The sequence below is a fragment of the Leopardus geoffroyi genome, chromosome E3, assembly GCF_018350155.1.
Source record: "Leopardus geoffroyi isolate Oge1 chromosome E3, O.geoffroyi_Oge1_pat1.0, whole genome shotgun sequence".
NCBI lineage: Eukaryota > Metazoa > Chordata > Mammalia > Carnivora > Felidae > Leopardus > Leopardus geoffroyi.
This window is the reverse complement of record NC_059340.1, coordinates 8,966,036-8,984,080: the sequence shown is the minus strand read 5'-3', so window position 1 is coordinate 8,984,080 and position 18,045 is coordinate 8,966,036. Positions and strand designations below refer to the sequence as shown.

Below are 18,045 nucleotides of genomic sequence, written 5' to 3'. Positions count from 1 at the left end.
GATCTCTCAGTTTGTGAGTGTGAGCCCCACGTCGGGCTCTGTGCTGACAGCATGGAGTCTTGGGATTCCCTCTCTGCCCCTCCCCTGCTCTCTCTCTCTCTCTCTCTCTTTCTCTCTCTCCGAATACATAAATAAACTTAAAAAAATAATCAGCTTCATTGAGATAGAATTCAAATACCATGCGATATGTTCAGTTTGCTGAATTCTGGCATATTCGTAGACCTGTCCACTCATCATCAGTACTCCCAACTTCAGAATATTGTAATCATCCTAAAAGACACCCTGTGCCCATGAGGCAGTCGCCTCTCTTTGTCCCTGGCAACCGCTTGTCTACTTCCTGAACATTTCCTAGAAACATGGTCCTTTGTGACTGGTGTCATTTTTTTGGGAAAAGAAAACAGGAGTCCTGACGTTTGTCTGTCATGGGTTCTGTCACTCACTGCTCCTCTCATTTGGCTGAATCACTTCTTAATCGTTTTTAACTGGGCAGAACTGCATTCTGCCCAGAAGTGGAGTCTCTCTCACATACCCAGGAAACGGTCGGCGGTGGGGCTCAGGGTCCACAGGGCCCAGGAACCCCCACCCCAGTGTGCTCTCAGCCGCAAACAGTGGAACACTGGGACTAGGAAGCAACTGGAACAAGGAACCAACTTTGATGAGCCTGGTGGGGAAGGAATGTTCTAGAAAAGCTTAGGAAGCCCCTGGAGCTCTGAGAGCCAGGGCTGGAGACCACATCAGGAATCCCAGTGCAGAACAAAGCTGCATTCCTTGGGTCCCACCATGAGAGCTTCTGGCCTGGTTGCCTCTGGAAGCTGGGCATGGCGGTCACTTCTTTGTCTGGTGTGGGTGCATGACTGGTGGGCACCCTGGCTGCGCGGGAGGCTGGAAAGTCACACTCTCCTGCAGCTACAGTAGGAGCGCAGACTCAAGCCCCCAGCAGAAGTGGGCCTGTGCAGTGTCGTACCTGCTGTGGGTGAGGGGCCGCGTCCTTGAGAAGGGACACCTTTGTGTGATTCTCACGAAGACGTCCTGTGGCCAGTGCTGGTTCTGGGAGTGCACGTAGCAGGAAGGCAATGTCCCAGCCATAAGAAGGGTGTGGCAGGAGCTAGACAGTCAGAATGGCAGCCATCTATCCCTCCAGAAGGTGGCCGGGCCCAGTTTCACTAAATTCAGAGCTTTGCTGGGCTCTGTGACTGTCTGCCTTCTAGGAAGACCCCCAGGGCCAGTGTGGGGAAGAGCAAGGACCTCTCCAGGGTCGAGCCCTTGGACTTGTTACACCTCGCCTGCGAGCCTTAGTGTTCACGTCTGTACAATGAGTCAGTCATTCTCGTCACCCAGGGCTGCTGTGAGGGGCAGGGAGATGCGATGGTTCAAGGGGTCTGACGTGTAGATGTTCAATTAATGACTTTTTCTATTTTTCTCTGAGATACCTTTTGTTATTCCAGAGGAAGACCTGTCACTTTGACCTTTCGTTGCCACTGCCCCAGAGACCCCTCCCCCCTCCCCAGGATGGGGACACAAGAAAGCTTTGGGGGCTCGTCCCTCCCCGCTGTCCGTAGGAAGGCCAGGAGCACAGACCGGGCACAGCCAGCTCCTGGCCACGCGGTTGGGCAGCTGACCCCCGGCAGCCCAGCCCACTGGCTCCCTGGAGCCCTCTCTGTCCCTGCCCCCAGCAGCCCTGGAAGCTGCCTGGCCTGAGGCGGAAGGCACCATGTTCTTGGGTGGGGGTCCCCATGAAACAGAAGCATAGGGACACAGCCCTCACCCCTCACTCTGCGGCCTGCCTCCCCCCACGCGCTCCTCCAAGGGGAGCGGGAGGAGGGGGCCGTTGCCGGGCACCCACTTCGGGGTAGGACAACACACCTGGGGCCTGGCCTGGCCCAGAGACCCTCCGGTCCTTACAGAGGCCTCAGATCCCGTCCCTGTCCTTAGAGAGTGTCCCACCCACAGGGGAATTGTGGGTGGCACGGAATTGTGTCTCTCAAAATTCGCATGTTGAAGCCCTAACCCTTAGTGCCTTGGAATGTAGGGTATCTGGAGATGGGGTCTCTAAGATGGAATTCAGTTAAAGAGGTAATCAAGTAAGGCCTTTAGGGTGGGGTGCAATCCAGTCTGACTGGTGTCTTTATAAAAGATTAGGACAGGGAGTCACCAGGGATGCAGCGCAGAGGGAAGACCACGTGACCAGAGGACAGCCATCCGCCCGCCAAGGACAGAGGTCTCAGAAGAAACCAACCAAGTGGACTTGATCTTGACTTCCAGCCTCCAGAACTGTGACAAAATAGATGCTTGGTTTTTGTTTTTGTTTTTAAGTAGGCTCTATGCGGCTTGACATCACGACCCCCAGATCAAGAATCACATGTTACTTTTTTTTTTTCTTTTTTAATGTCTATTTATTTTTGAGAGAGACAGAGACAGAGACAGAGTGCAAGCAGGGAAGGGGCAGAGAGAGAGAGGGAGACACGGAATCTGAAGCAGGCTCCAGGCTCCGAGCTGTCAGCACAGAGCCCGACGCGGGGCTCGAACTCACAGACCACGAGATCATGACCGGAGCCGAAGTCACACGCTTAACTGACTGAGCCACCCAAAGCCCCAAGAATCTCGTGTTCTAACGACTGGGCCAGCCAGGCGCCCTGATGATGTTAGTTTTGTTTTTGTTTTTTTTTTTTTGATGATGCTTGTTTAAGCACCCTAATCTGTGGCTTTTTGCTGTGGCCGCTGAGTGGGCTAATCCACCCACCATTACAGCAGAGTGGGCAGGAGTAGTCACGGAGCTGGAGCGCACGGAGTAGGGGTCAGGGGGAGACGTTTAACGTCCAGCCAACAGGTGAGCAGAGGCTTTTGTGCATAGAGGCTCGGAAGTAGGACGGGGCTTGGGGGGTGCACTGGGCAGGCCGAGGCCTTCACAATGGACTTGGATGGGTGTAGGCCAGGATCTGCTCACAACCCCCGACCCAGCTCTCTGGGTGGCCTTCCCCTTCCCTCCCCATACAGAAGCCAGAAGCCACTACAGCCGTGTCCTCGTCCTCCCCTACCATCCCCCGCACCTGTCCTAGCCTGGACACCCCTGACTCCTGAGAGAGAGCCCCAGGAGCGAGACGGGAGCCTGGCATTCTCCTTTATACCTCGTTTGCCCCACCAGGCAACCCCGCCCTCCTCCCCTGGCCTCAGTTTCCCTCTGTAAAATGAGCGAAGACCTCCAAGCTTCCCGGCTCAGACCCTCCAGTCCTGGCCTCCCCCAAACCCCACTCCCTGTGGATGACACAAGCTAGAGTTACCCACAGGAAAAGAATGTGTTGCCCTTGACAACCATTCTTCTCCGTGACTTTTCTCCCGGAGGGACAGAGAGGAATGCCTCATTAGTCATCCTGGCCTCTCCCTCCTGGTCCCCAGCCCTGGTCCCTCTGCTCCCCTCCCCACCCAGTGGAGGTGGCCCAAATCCCCTCCACTGCATGTTTTTAATGGAATCTCCAGGCTCAACTTTGCCCTCCGATCCCTGTGACTGGAACCCTGTCCTTGTCTGAGCCCCAACTCCATGGGGCTGGGGCAGTGGGAGAGCCCCCAGGGTAGAGGGTGCCATGGGCTGGGGTGAGGAGGGGTGGGCGGGAGGGTTTGGGGGCTGAGGGGGCTCAGCTCATCAGACATCTCCGGGTGCCTCTTCAAGTGGGGTCCTCTGTGGGCAGAGCTGCTGGGCTCTCTGACGGCCTATTGGGGGGATCAGTGAATAAATTACCCACCCTGGAGCGCCTGGGTGGCTCAGTCGGTTGAGTGTCTGGCTCTTGATTCTGGCTCAGGTCACGATCTCACAGTTTGTGAGTTTGAGCCCTGCGTTGGGCTCAGTGCTGACAGCTCAGAGCCTGGAGCCTGCTCTCTCTCTGTCTCTCTCTGTCTCTCTCTCTCTGTTTCTCTCTCCCTCCGCCCCTCCCCTGCTCACACTCTGTCTCTGTCTCTCTCAAAAATAAACATTTAAAAAAATATTTTAATAAAGTAAAAATAAAGTACCCACTCTTTTCCCAACCCACACTTCTCCTCTAGAGCTTCTGCCCACAACCTGTGCCCGCAGGGGTGCTGGCACACAGTAGCCCTTCAATAAACAGTGTGGCAGCTGCACTGGACATAGAAAGTAAAAAGGCCTCAGTTTCCTGACCTCCAGCAGCCCTGTGTCCCGTGAGGGGAGATGTAAGCCCACCTACCCCAGGCTTCAGTGGATCAAGAGTGAGCCAGGCTTGCTTGCCTCTTGGCCCCAAAGTTGTGCGATTTCACTCAAAGGAGGCACCCCCCTATTGAAAGAGCTTTCTGCTTTATGATTCCAGGTGTCCGATGCTATCACTAGACCAGGGAAGTGGTGAGCTGCCTGTCTCGAGGGATGAACCAGCAGAACTGGAAGGGGCTGGATCACTGTGCCATGGAAAGATTAAGGACCAGGGTGGGCTCAATGAGCCGTGGGCGTCTGTCCCCCTTGGGATTAGCACCGCTGGGTCTCTGTCAGCATTCGGTGAGTGGCCCCTAGGCTAAGCTGGTGCCGGGGGAAGGGACTGGGTCACCCTTACTTCCCCTCCCTGCACAAAGTCCCAGGCTACCCCTGGAGGCGCCGGAGCCTCTCCTCAGGACAGGCTGTGATGGTTGCCATGGAGCTGGGGCCCTGTCTGGGGACATGGGGCTGGGGTAGGCCTTTGGGAGCATTTCTCTGGTGGCCCTGTGTTTGGGGGCGGGTGGAAGCCACACCTCATCACATGAGTCACCCCAAAGGTACAAGGCAAGGTAGGTCCTTGGGAATAGACTGTTCCCTGGGGCTTGGCATGGGCCCCACCCAGCCCCTCTGGGCATCGTGGGCCCCTTCCCTTCACACGGGGACTCACTGGAGCTGGGGACATCTGGACCAGGAAGAGGGGATCCAACAGAGAAGCTGGCCTCTACCCAGAAGCCACAACATTCTAGTTGTCAGACTGATGATGTAAAACAAGATGGTAATTTGTTTTACAAGCCACCCGGCCAGATCCATGGAACAGAGAGGTGGCCATATTAGCAGTCAAAATAATTACTGAGCACAGATATTGTGCTGGACCCTGGGCTCAGCAATGGAGACACAGTGGGGGAACCAAACAGACCCAGTCACTGCACTCCAGGAGTCACTGTTAACGAAGAGAAGAAGCACTCATCAAATAACGGTACAGCCAGTTAGTACCGTGGTCGAGTAGAACGAAGGGCAAAGTTACAAAGACTAAAATGGCCTGATACTGATACCCAAATAGAAGATTGGTCCAAGAGGGGCGCCTGGGTGGCTCAGTTAAGTGTCCGACTTCAGCTCAGGTCGTGATCCTGCGGTTCGCGAGTTCAAGCCTTGCATCAGGCTCTGTGCTGACAGTTCAGAGCCCAGAATCTCCTTCAGATTCTGTGTCTTCCTCTCTCAATCCCTGCCACGCTCACGCAATGTCTCTCTGTCTCAATAAATAAACATTTTTTTAATTTAATAAAAAATAATAATTAAAAAAAAAAGAAGATTGGTCCAAGAAATGAATCAGGAAGTCCAGGAGCTGACCTGAACACACACACACACACACACACACACACACACACACACACACACGAATCAGGCATGAATGTCTCTGTAACCTTTGAGATATAGGATGCATCAGACTTCTTTGTTTTCTGAATCATATTAACTCTGCTTCCTGGTGTCCACTCTCTGGGGCTGTGGGTCCCATAGTGATCACTTTGTGTGGCTTTCCTTCCCTCGTTGAGCTTGTGCCAAAGTCCCGGGGCTGACCCAGGTTAGAAAAATGGCAGTGGGTGGAGGTGGTGTCTCTGGCCTTGGATCTGCCCCGGTCCTCCTTGTCGCTATCATCATTTCTGCCACATAGTGACACACGGCTGGGAGCTGCTTCCCCTGGTGATATCCAGTTGTGCCCGAGTGGGGGCCGACCATCAGCTCACCGACCAACATCAGAGAGCATCCCCCAGCCTGGCTGAGCCTGTCACCTGCAGCAGCCCCATGATGAATCTTGCAGGACTGGGGAGAACCCCTGGAGGCCGGTGAGTCTGGGGAGGAGCCCTCATACCTTGTCCTTGGCAGGACAAACTAAGCCAACGGCACCCCAAGTGGGCTGTGGGTGTAGATACCGCTGGTACATTATGGGAGCTTGTCCTGGGTCAAGCTGAGAGGGGACACTGAGAATTGCCTATGTCTGTGGTATATGACAACAAAGGGAAAGGACTGATTTTTTTTCAGTATTTTTCAGTTTTGGGGTTTTTATGGAGGCTTGATGTAGGAATAATTGATTAAGCCACTGGCCACTGGGGAAGTAGGGGGGATGGGGCAGAAAATTCCAATCCTCTCTTCGTGCTGGTGTCCTTGGCCACCAGTGCCCATCCTGGGGTTATCTAGGGGCCTTCCAAATGTCACCTCATTAACATAAACTCAGGTGGAAAGGGGCTTGTTATTGGGGTGCCTGGGTAGCTCAGTGGGTTAAGCGTCCTACTCTTGATTTCGGTTTAGGTCATGATCTCACAGTTCATGAGTTCGAACCTCACATCAGGCTCTGTGCTGACAGTGCAGAGCCTACTTGGGATTCTCTCCCTCCCTCTCCCTCTGCCCCTGCTGTGCTCTCTCTCTCTCTCTCTCAAAATAAGTAAAATAAATTATTTTTTTAAAGAAAGGGGCTTGTTATGAAAAACAAAAACACTATTTTCATCTTTACTACTGTGGAGCACTTTGAGGGAACAAAGATACCCCTTTAGGGGCCTCATGCCGGGTACCGGACCACAGTATATCTCACGGCAGACACAGGTAAGTGATCCTGGACACACAGCAAACCGAGGACAGCGGGGGTCCTGGGGGTGGGGGCAGGAGACAGAGGGACGCAGGCACAAAGAGGGAAAATACAAAAGTAAACTCAGGGCCTTGTGCAGAGCAGTAATCAGCGTGGGCCACGAACTGAGACGGGAAACATCAGTGTTCCCGCCGGCCCCCAATGCCACACAGATCCACAGGGAGAGAGTCCTGAGTATGACCAACCTGGGGCCGATCTCCAGCTCGAGAGGCCACTGCAGGAAGGTTGGGCTCTGTTTTCTCGTCTGTGTAATGAGATTAGTCATAATGCCTGCCCTACTCACTTCTAGAGGAGCTGAGGAGATGAGTCGATGAGCAGGAACGTGTCTTCAGAAAGAAGCGAGCTCTCCACCTGTTGTGATGTTCGCTCTCAACGCCTTTCAAAGGTAGAGGAGAAAAAAAGTAAATACGTATATTTATTAATATGTATTGTATAAAAATACGTAATATATGAAAACATGTTGGGGCACTTAACTGACTCACTGGGTGGGAACATGCAAGTCCTGATCTCAGGGTCATGAGTTCAAGCCCCATGAGCATAGAGCTTCATAAAAAACAAAAAGAGAGAGAGAGAGAGAGAGAGAGAGAGAGAGAGAGAGAGAGAAGGGGCATCTGGGTGGCTCAGTCAGTTAAGCATCTGACTCTTGATTTCGGCTCAGGTCATGATCCCGGAGTCATGGGCTCGAGCCCCACATTGGGCTCTGCACAGGACATGGAGCCTGCTTGAGATTCTCTCTCCCTCTGCCCCTCCCCTGCTCATACTTGCACACTCTCTCTCTCTTTCTCTCAAAAAAAAAAAAAAAAAAAAAAGGAAGAGAGAACTTATTATATATAAGTATATATATTATATACACAATAAGTATGTAAAGGTACAGAGGTACATAGAGAGTAACATAGCATATATATACTCGTATATCTGGGAGGGAGAAGGTGGAGGGCAAATACAGCCAAATGCTCACAGTTGTGAATCCGGGTGGAGGCTCTATGAATGGGCATTCACTGTACTATATATTTTCAACTGTCCTAAAGGTGTGACCATTTCTATAATAAAGAGCTGGGGAGGGGCGCCCGGAGGGCTCAGCCGGTTGAGCGGCTGACTCTTCATTTCCGCTCAGGTCACGATCCCAGGGTCATGGGAAGGATCCCCTCGTCAGATTCTGTGCTGGGCGTGGCGCCTGCTTAAGATTCTCTCTCTCCCTCTGCCTATCTCCCTTCCGCTCGCTCTCTCTCTCTTAAAAAAAAAAAAAAAAAAAAAGCTGGGGAGTTAAAGAAAGCCCAGACCCTCTGGTTGGCCCCCACCCTTCTCCCCTCCACACCCCGCGGGTACGGGAGGGCCAGTGCCCGCCTCCACGGAGCTGTCAGCAGGAGCAGGGCACAGGTGTGTGCAGGGATGCCCTTGAGGTGACAGCGCATGACATCACAGTGATTGGAAAATGGAGATGCGTGCCAGGGGGCGAGGGTGCTAGGGGAGCATTTGGGGGGGGGCACCAAGCCCGACCAGAGCACATGTCTAATAGTACTGGCCCCTGAGGTAGGTAGGACAGGAGGCTTCTGGGTACTGCAAGGTAGCAGGGTCCTCCCGGAGGAGGCTCCCCCCACGCACACCCCCAGACGCCCCCTGACCTTATTCTCATTTCCCTTCCCTGAGCTTTTTTTTTTTTTAATTTTAATTTTATTTTTGGGGTTTTTTTTTTCCCATTTATTTATTTACTTACTTACTTTTAAATTCGCATCCAAGTTAGTTAGCGTACAGGGCACTAACGATTTCAGGAGTAGAATCCGGTGATTTCCCTGAGCTTTTGTTCTGGCTTCGGCCCCCAGTTCCCTTGGGGCCGAGTCAATCATGAAGGAAATACAGTGATTTCCAATCTTGAAAAATCTGAAACTCTCTGCCAACATGTCCCAGTAAAGAGTCGGTCATGAAAAGCCTACCAGGCAGTTACATAGTTGGCAGGAGTATTTACCCCTTTTGGAGGTCACTGTCATAAACAGTTGGCACAGTTTAAGTCCTTTCGGGGGGGAAAAATAGTGTACGTGGGCTGGCAATCAAATAGCATGTAAATGCATCATAATAACCAGAGAATATTTATAATTTTTTTAAAAGTTGTTTTTTAAAAGTTGTTTCCTTGTCCCCGAAGGAGTCTGAGTTTTAGGAGGGTGGCTCCGGCCAGATGCAGCTGGATAAGGAGAGGAGGCAGGGCGATGTCGGGGAGCTCCCCCCTCCAGGGCCCAGGCTGCAGGGGGACAGCAGGGAGTGTCCTAAACTTGCCTTTGGGTGTGACCGGCTAATCCAGGCTCTGCCCCACCCGGCCGGTGATCTTGGACAAGCCCCTTCGTCTCCATGCTCCTTCCGACTAGAAAATGAGGGTAACTCCCTTCAGCACAGGGTGACTGTGGGGGGCCCCAGGTGCCAGGTAGGCAGGACTGTCACGGGGGCCATGGGGACCCCGGAACTACCACCACCTTCCTTGGCCCCTCCCTGGCCAGGGCCTCCTGGAGTGGGGGGTGGGAGCATCCACGGGCTTGTCCAGGCAGCGGTGCCTGATTGTTCTCTTCAGACCCCTCCCTGGGATGCCAAATCCGTGGGGCCAGTGGATTCTGCCCCCAAACCTGTCCGACCAGTTGTTTGGGAAGAGGGGGCACCTGGGAGGAGCTTCAGGAGGTACCGGAGGCAAGCTCTCCAGTCCCCCGGCAGACAGCACAGCGGAAGCTCTGGGACGCTGCAGACAGACGGACGGTCAGACACTTGGCCTGGCCATGGGGCTCGGTGGGGGACAGTATCGGCTGCCGGTGCCACTGTGGCTGCTGTTGACCTGCCTCCAGCAGGGGACAGGCCTGGGTGAGTGAAGGGGGACGGGGCACCGTGCCTCCGGCTTCAGGAGGACAGACCCGACCTCCCCAGCTGCTTCCCAAGCCCCAAGTCTGGGGACTGGGTCCTGGGTGGGTCAGGGGAGATGGCCCACCAAAGGGGTCACAGACAGACACCTGTCCCCACACCCAAGACAAGGGAGTGAGCAATGCTTCCTCCCTCTCTTTAGGGTTCTCATCCCCATGCCTCCTGAGCTCCCATCCTGTTCTCAGCAACCACCTCCCCTCCTTCTGTCCCTGAGGAGGGTTTAAACAAGTCTACAAGGGCAACTCCCGGAAGGAAGGAAGCTCTCCCGGGGGGCTGCAGGCACTGGTCACTGTGGGCTCTTACACTAGAGGGGCTTAGAGATGCAGCGCCCCATCTCGGCTGCTCCACTCCTCCCTCGTTAAGTGGACATTAAGTACCTGCTGTATGCAGTGTGCACTGGGCCTCGGAGACAGGAGCGGGGGCTCTGAGGAAGGAAGAGTCTAGTCCTGAACCTCGGGAGCCGAATGGGATGGACATGAATCCTGCTGAGGGGAACTGAACGAAAAGAGGGAGAGGGCTCTGAAGACTTGCGTGAAAGCCAGCCTCCCCTTTCTGCTGCCCTCCAGGACTGGGGACTGCAGAGAGAAGGGGCACTGTCCTCGGGAGCCTTCTGGGCAGCAAGGCTGGACGTGGCCACATTACTTGTCCTGGGTCCTGAGTCCGTCGCGCCCCCATCTCTGACATGGGGGCCCAGGGTTCTTGTCCTTTCCTATCCCCACCCTTCCCCAGTGAGGCTGAAGCAGGAGGGTGGGGGTGGGGGGTTAGGGCACAAGATCCAGAGGGCCAGGTGCCTGGGGTGGGCTGGCAGGTGGCACAGCCCTGGGCCAGGAAGAGAGGATGTCCCGTGTTCTCAGCCAGGACACCTCCAGGAGGGGCACGTCTGGGCCTGGGGTCTTGCTGGGGACCTTCCTGTGTCACCCCCTCCCAGCCCTCCAAACCGCTCATTCCTCTTCCCAAGCAAACCAACCTGGACCATCTGGGTGGAGCTGAGGGACTTGAGAGGCAGGTAAACTGAGGCCCAGAGAGTGCCGGAGCTCAAGGTCACTGTCAAGAGTCCCGTCTAAGGTTTGGGCTCAGGCTCAGGCTCCCTTAAATCTGAGTCTCGCCCCAACAAGGCCTAAGACATCTTCTTCAGAATTGTGTATGCAGCGGGGGAAGGGGTCTCCTGTGTCTCTATGCCTTCCCCAGGCCCTGCCCACCGCGGAGACCCCAGTGACTCAGGTGGGGCAGGGCCTCCCTCCTGACCTCCCACAGGTCCTACCCCTAGTAGGCGAGCAAGGCAGGAGGCAGGGCCGGACTGGGTCGCCAGCCCATGCCCCACGGGCAGACCCTCCTGATTAATGCCTGACTGGAGCTTCCAGGAAGAGCCTCCACTCCTCCCTCAGATTGGGGCCCCCAGATCAAGTCTGTGCCTCCCCCTTCAGACTGGGGCTTCCAGGACCATGACTCCCACTTCAGACTGGGCTGTGGGGGGCTTGGTTGTCCTGTTGAGCCCTTCTGTCTGTCCCCCGCCTGCCCCAGAGCGCATCAGCTACGTGCCCCAGCTCTCCAGCCCCACCCTGGCAGGGACACTCACCCAGTCTACCTTCACGCTGGAGCAGCCAAGGGGCCAGTTCAGTCGCCTCAACATCTCCGACTTGGACACCATCTGGCTGGTGGTGGCCCACAGCAACGGTGGGTGCTGCAGGGGCAGGCCTGGGTGTTCCCTCTGTGAAATGGGCAGGCCTGGGCGGAGCAGCGGCTGTGGGGGGAGGGGAGGCTGGTCTGCAGGGGATGAGGCGTGAGGGCTGTCTGGCCAGGTGGGATGGGGTGGGGCCCTGCCCTCTCGGCCCCCACCATCTGACCTGCGGCTACCCTCAGCCACCCAGAACTTCGCTGCCCCACAGAGGGTGGAGGACATCCCAGTCCCGGCTGACTTCAGCCAGAGGGGCTACTATCTCACGCTGATGGCCAACCGGTTGCTCTACCCGGGCAACCAGCCTGGCAACCAGCTCCGGGTCCTACGAGTTGGCAATGATACCCGCTGCTCCCCTAAGACGAGAGGCTGTAACCACCCCCTGCCGGGCCCGGGCCCCTATCGGTGAGCTCCTGCCTGTGCCCAAACCTGAGCCTGGGGCAGCTCCGAGCTGAGTGCCTGGGTTTCTGCTGGGGGGGTGGGAGTGGGCAGGGGGCAGGGACCAGGGACGCCTTGGTGAATTCTCCCTTCTTTCTTGGGCAGAGGGCCCCCCACTTGAGCCCCTCCCCCCATGGGCCATCTCGCCCCTGCGGGTGTTTTCCCATCCACAAACTGTCCCCAGCCCTGTCTCCCCTCACTCAGGGCTTGATTCACTGATGTGGGGTGCTGGGGAGCTAGTGCATTCCACACACATTTCCTAAGTGAGGATGTTGAAGCCCAGAGAGGGTGAGGGATGCGCCCAAGGCTACACAGCTGGAATTGGAACCCCTTCTGGTGGGTTCTAAGGCTGGCTTTCAGGCCCAGTCCCCACTTCCCCAACCTCCCAGTACCTGGGAGTCAAGAGGTCAGACAGGTTCCGGGGCCAGAGGGTTTCAGGTTCCGGGGACCCCCATCCCCAATCCTGGGTCTCCTTCTCAGAGTGAAGTTCCTGGTGATGAGTGACAGGGGACCTGTGGCTGAGACAGAATGGTCCAGCGAGACCCACCTGCAGGAAGGTACGGGGCCAAACGAGCAGGTCAAACACTGGGGCTGGGGGCCTGGGGCCTGGGGGACTCCTGAGGTCGGGCTGGGCTGGGGAGAATGGACCAGCCCCCCATCAGAGCCACCATTACCATCCTGCTGTCTGCAGGTGCCCCTCCCCCAGCTGGGGCAGGGATGGTTGGTCTGAAGGCTGTTCCAAGTCCCCCTTCTGGGTCAGAACTCTCTTCCCTCCCCCCCAAACCCCCACCTGCCTGGGGGACCCCCTCACACCTCTCAGCCAAGGCACTACAGGCTGTCCCAGGACCCCAAAGCGCGGGCACCGTGGTCATCATTGCCATTTTGTCGGTCTTGCTGGCTGTCCTTTTCACTGCCCTCCTTGCTCTGCTTATCTACACCTGGTAAGTGGCCAGGGTCTGGGCCCCCTGGGAAGGGTGGGGTCTCTGACCCAGACCACCTCTTATCCTCCTCGTCCTCTCTACCCAGAAGCCAGTAGGGCTTGTGAGTGTGTGTTCATGTGCGTGTGCGTGTGTGTGTGTGTGTGTGTGTGTGTGTATGCATGAACCCCTCCCTCCTTTGTCCCTTTCTGCCGACCAATTGCCGGTGCGGGACGGTGGTGGCCTGGGCGTGTCCTCGCTCTCTGAGCGGCACCCCCTCGCCCCCTGGCGGCAACAGCTGGAATTGCGAGTAGGGGGCTCACCGCAGACACTCCAGATGGGAGACACCGAGGCGGAGAATTGCTTTCAGTTGAAGCGCTGAGCTTTGCCTCAAAACTTCATTCAGAACTCGCATGCTGGGGCCTGGTGGACAGGGGTGCCCACAGGGCTTCCTAGAGAAAAGGGGAAACCTGGTCTCTGGGTGGGATTTGGGGAAGGGGGGAGCAGTTGGGTCTGGGGCAGGAGGGTTTCTGGCAGCCAAGCAAGGGGTGGGGGGCGGGGGTCATGACTCCCAGCTGAGGAAAAGGGCTGTGTCCTGAAGGCCAGGGGGAGCCAGTGGCGGCTCTCGATGAGGGGAGACAGGGCAGACCCTCGGGTGCGGGGAGTAGAGGAGAGTGTGGGGGCTGGGAGGGTACAGCTGGATTTGTGAGGTTTAGAGGAATAGCCCGGTTCCCTTAGGTTAATCCAGCCCGGCCAGTGGAGCCTCAGTTTCCCCAATGCTCCTATGCCTCGAGCTCCAAGCCATGGGCAGTAGCTGTGGTACTTGGATCAGGCCCTACGCTCATCTTCTCTCCCCTCCCCGAAGTCATGACACCCGCAGGAGCGCTCCCATTTCGGGCCCAGAGCAGTCGACTTGTGTGAGAAGATACAACACCCACCACGTGACTGACCCCCCAGCCGTGGGGGCCTCATGAGGGGTCCGCACCTGCCCCTCGGCCTCCTCCCTGGTTCAGGCTGCAGATCCCGGGCTGGGAGCATGCCCGGAAGCTTCTGGAGCCCTGGAAGAGAGTGTTTCCAAGTGAGGGTGAGGGGAGAGTGTCCTTAGCCCAAAATTAGGCCTGTCCCTGTCAGAAATAAATGTCCCCAGCAGCCCTGCACATCTGTGTTGTTGTTCACCTGGGGAGTCTCCCTGGACCCCTGTCCCCAGCTCTCCTGAGCAGGGTGGGAGTGGGGGCTCTTAGGAAGATATAGCACCAGAGGTGAGGCCCAGGGTCCCAGGCCAGCTGAGCCATCTGGGTCCCGGTAAGCCTCTCGTCTGGCCTCTATGTCCCTATCTGGAAAACGAGGGTGATTACACTGGCCTCACTGGGCCCAGGTTACTCTCCACCAATGAGATGAATGTGTTCACCCTGCCCTGCATGTCTGGCCCTGGGTGTCCCAGCCCCCAGTGTCCTCCCGGTGGCCCCCTCTCCAGCTGACCTGGCCTCCCGGCTGGAGGGCTCAGGGCCTCTAAGCCTCACACCCAGCCCTGTTCTCACTCTGGGCATGGGGGGAAGCAAGTGCATGTGGCCCTGGGGCTCCTAGGGAAGCCTGGGCTCAGCCCAGAGCTGACTCTGGCCCCAAACCTAGGCCAGGGCACCCAGCATTTGTTGTCATCAGCCCCACTCCGGGCCGGGCGGGAGATGACCCGAGCAGGGTTCTGCCCTCAAGTTGCCCCATGCTGGGGGAGAGGGGCGGGAAGGGAGGTGGGGGGAGTAGAGGGACACCAGCACTTCGAGGACTAGAGGGAATGCAGGTGCCAGATCCAGATGAGGCTTCAGAAGAGGCTTGCTGGGCAGGTGTGTCCTTGGAAAAGGAGCAGTGCTGTGCCAGGTGACACGGGAAGGGGGCACAGGTCGAGGCAGCAGCCTATGCAAAGGCCTGGAAGCAACTAGGGGCTGGTGGGCGGGCAGGTTTGGGTGGCTTGAGGATGGGGTGAGGGATGGCAGGGAGGCGAGGGGCGGCCCTTGCCACATGCCCCTTGGGGCAGGGGGCAGGGAAGGAGGGCGCTGGCTGGGTTTCCGGGTGCCTGTCTCTGGGAGGGGCAAATGGCCCTGATTTAATAGCCAGTGCAGACACATCCCGTTCCAGGCTGGGAGGGGTGAGGGTGGGGAGGGGGGTAAACAGGCTTCCGCCCCCTGCCTAGGTCAGCCTTGACCTCTCCAGGGCCTTTTCAGAGCAGCCATGAGCCCCAACCCTGGGCCTGGGTGACCCTGGACACGTCCCTTAGCCTCTCTGGTCCTCAGTTTCCCTTTTTGTAAAAAGGGAGGGTTAAACTGGGTGACTAAGGCCCTTACTGCACAAACCGACACCCTGTATGGTGAGGCCTGGCAGGAAACAGATGGCATGCTGTCTGGCAGGGCAATTGAGAGCGTTTACAAAGGTGTGGTCAGCGTGCTAAGGGAGCCAACAGGAGAGGGCCCGGACCCCGTGTTTATGACGGGGACATAATCACTCCCGTACCTCAAGGGCTGACAAGAGGGGAGTGGTATCTCCAGGGCCAGTGAGCCGGAGTCGTGGGTGAGGGTCTGCCCAGCAGGGGCTGGAGATAAAAGGACGCAACAACTAGAGGGAGCCGGCGAGTAAATACCCCCCTTTCTCCTGCCTTCTGACCTGGCGCTGGTGTCTCGTGACCACACCTAACCAGAAACAACAGGGCAGGGGGCTCTGGGTGATGTGGTCCATATGCCACCCTCTTGGGACCAGAGCGGGACAGAGAAGGACCAAAAATGGGTAACAGAGGACTCCTGTGATCTGTTTTACTCACAGCACTTCTGACACCGAATGCGTGGCTTTTCCTCACACCAACCAATTCTCTGTTGTCTACTATGATTTATTTTTCTTAAATGTTTATTTATTTTTGAGAGAGAGAGAGAGAGAGAGAGAGGCAGGGGCAGAGAGAGAAGGAGACAGAGGCTCCGAAGCAGGCTCTATGCCGACAGCAGGGCTCGAGCGTGCGAACTGTGACGTCATGACCTGAACCGAAGTCAGATGCTCAACCGACGGAGTCACCCAGGCGCGTGGGTGTACTATGATTTAATTCCATTCTGACACTAACTCCCTGGAGTTAGTATAGACGGGTAAAGAGCTCAGCCCCATAAGACTGCCCCCTCCGGCTTCAGACACTGCTGACAGGTACTGAGTTCAGGGATACCCACATTTCTCTCCAACCGGGCTACAACTCAGGGACTCCTGTGACCCCATCCGCGGATTGGCTGATTTGCTAGACTGGCTCACGGAACTCGGGAAAACCGTTTACTTGCTATTCCGGGATTGTCATAAAGGCTACAACTGAGGAGCAAAATAGAAGAGCCGCCTAGCGTGAGGTATGGGGGGAGGGGCGCGAGGTTTGCATGCCCTCTCTGCGTGCCCCACTCTCCCAGCATGTTTACCAACACGGAAGCTCTCTGAACAGGGGCGCCTGGGTGGCTCAGTCCGTTAAGCGTCCAACTCCGGCTCAGGTCATGATCTTGTGGTTCATGAGTTCGAGCCCCGCGTCGGGCTCTGTGCTGACAGCTCAGAGCCTGGATCCTGCTTTGAATTCTGGCTCTCCCTCTCTCTCTGCCCCTCCCCTGCGCGTGCTCTGTCTCTCCCCTTCTCTCAAACATAAATGTTAAAAGGAAGAAGAAGAAGAAGAAGCTGAACCCCATCGACTAGGGTCTTTCTGGAGGCTCCATCACGGAGGCATGGTTGATTCGATCACTGGCTCAACTTAGCAGCCCCTCGATCCTCGCCAGCGGTTGTCGCGGGGTGGGGGTGGGGCTGGAAGTTCCAACCATCTAAGTGCATGGCTGGTGCCTCTGGTGACCAGCCCCATCCCGAAGCCACCCAGGGCCTCCCCAAGAGTCACCTCATTAGCATGGACTCAGGTGTGGTTGAAAGAAGCTTGTCTGAAAACAAAGGACCTTCTTATCTCCCCTAACATTCAAAAACTTCTAAGACTCTTAGGAGCTCAGTGCTGGGAATCAGGAACAAAGATAATTAAATAAATACACACATTAGTTTGAGAGAGAGCAAGTGTGAGAATGGGAGGGGCGGAGGGAGAAAAAGAGAATTTTAAGCAGACTCCATGCTCAGCGCAGAGCTCGATGCGCAACTCGATTCCATGAACCCCGGATCGTGACCTGGGCCGAAATCGAGAGTCGGGTGCTCAACTGACTGAACCACCCAGGCGCCCCAATATCATGATGATATCAGAGAGGGTCACAGGCCGCCTTTGTGCCAAGCCTGTGGAATCAGACCCTTCCCCACCTTTGTGGTCTCCAGACCGGACAGAAGGGCAAACAGGTGACCTGAAAGTCCTGTCCCAGACAGAGGGCTGCCTGAGGCCAGAGTGGGGGTGGGGGCGTGCAGAGGGACGCTGCAGGAGTGCATCCCGGAGTCTTGGAGGACAGGGACCTCTGACGGGACATCCCAGAGGCCCCCAGGGCCACCATACAACCTCCATAGCCAAACCTAGATCTGCCCCCAGACCCCCACCTCTTCCTGGTGCCCTGGTCCTCCAGGCCCCAGGTCAAATGTTGAAGCCCCTGATGAACCTCTCCCCTTAACTACAGGCCCCCGCTGAGTACACGCACCATTTTCGGTGACAGGCACAGCCAGGCCCCGAAGCCAAAGTCATCTCCTCGGGTCCGGCTTGGTGCCGAGCTCAGAGCCCAAGCTCAGGGACGCGGAGAGCCCAGCACGTGTAGGCAGGATTCTCTCCCACCCGAGCTCCCGTGGAGCCTCAAACAGGCCTGGGTTTGCTTCCCTGGGCTCTTCCGGGGCCTGGGAGCTCGGGGCTGGCTGGAGGGGGAGGCCCGAGCCAGGGTGGCCCCGTAAAGCTGCTGATCACGATCCGCATGCAGCAGCAGACAAGGAACCTCAGCTCCGGAGCTGTGTCTTGGGACCCGCTGTTGGGGAGAGTCACACGGCGGTCAGGGCCCTGGAAAGGTCCGTGCCCTGGCCCCAGCCCCAGCCCCTGCCCCCTGCCTGACCCTCCTGGCTCTTTTTGTCCATGAGAAGGACGGAAGAGATGGGCCACAAGCTCCCATCATCCCCTTCCCCGATCACCCACTCACTCCTACACCCAGCAGACGCTCACTGACTTCAGGCTCGCCGGGCACGAGACATGGAAACCTGGCCTCGTGGGGGCTAGGTATGCACAGAAGTAACAAGGGGGCCTTTATGTGATGGAGCAGGAGCTGGTGGGGTGACACTGACCGCTGACCCACTCAGCATGCCTGCTGTCAGGGGCATAAACCTGGGGAAC

The 18,045-nt window shown here is 56.8% G+C and overlaps 1 protein-coding gene across 9 annotated transcripts; it reads left to right on the top strand.

Annotated features, from left to right (window-relative positions):
• The first annotated feature begins 2,601 nt into the window (after positions 1–2,601).
• LOC123589616 (uroplakin-3b-like protein 1) lies at positions 2,602–13,912 on the top strand. Of its 9 annotated transcripts, XM_045461974.1 has the most exons (10): positions 2,602–2,827; positions 4,314–4,495; positions 5,862–6,033; positions 6,654–6,787; positions 7,120–7,231; positions 11,247–11,399; positions 11,586–11,805; positions 12,319–12,395; positions 12,659–12,779; positions 13,621–13,912. In XM_045461974.1, exons 5-10 carry the CDS (start codon positions 7,141–7,143, stop codon positions 13,727–13,729), a joined length of 771 nt encoding a protein of 256 aa, XP_045317930.1. In that variant the 5' UTR covers positions 2,602–2,827; positions 4,314–4,495; positions 5,862–6,033; positions 6,654–6,787; positions 7,120–7,140; the 3' UTR covers positions 13,730–13,912. The 9 variants fall into 9 exon arrangements, with proteins under 9 accessions (XP_045317930.1, XP_045317929.1, XP_045317927.1 ...); XM_045461973.1 differs by lacking the exon at positions 6,654–6,787; XM_045461971.1 differs by having other exon boundaries at positions 6,654–7,231.
• The last annotated feature ends 4,133 nt before the right edge of the window (positions 13,913–18,045 follow it).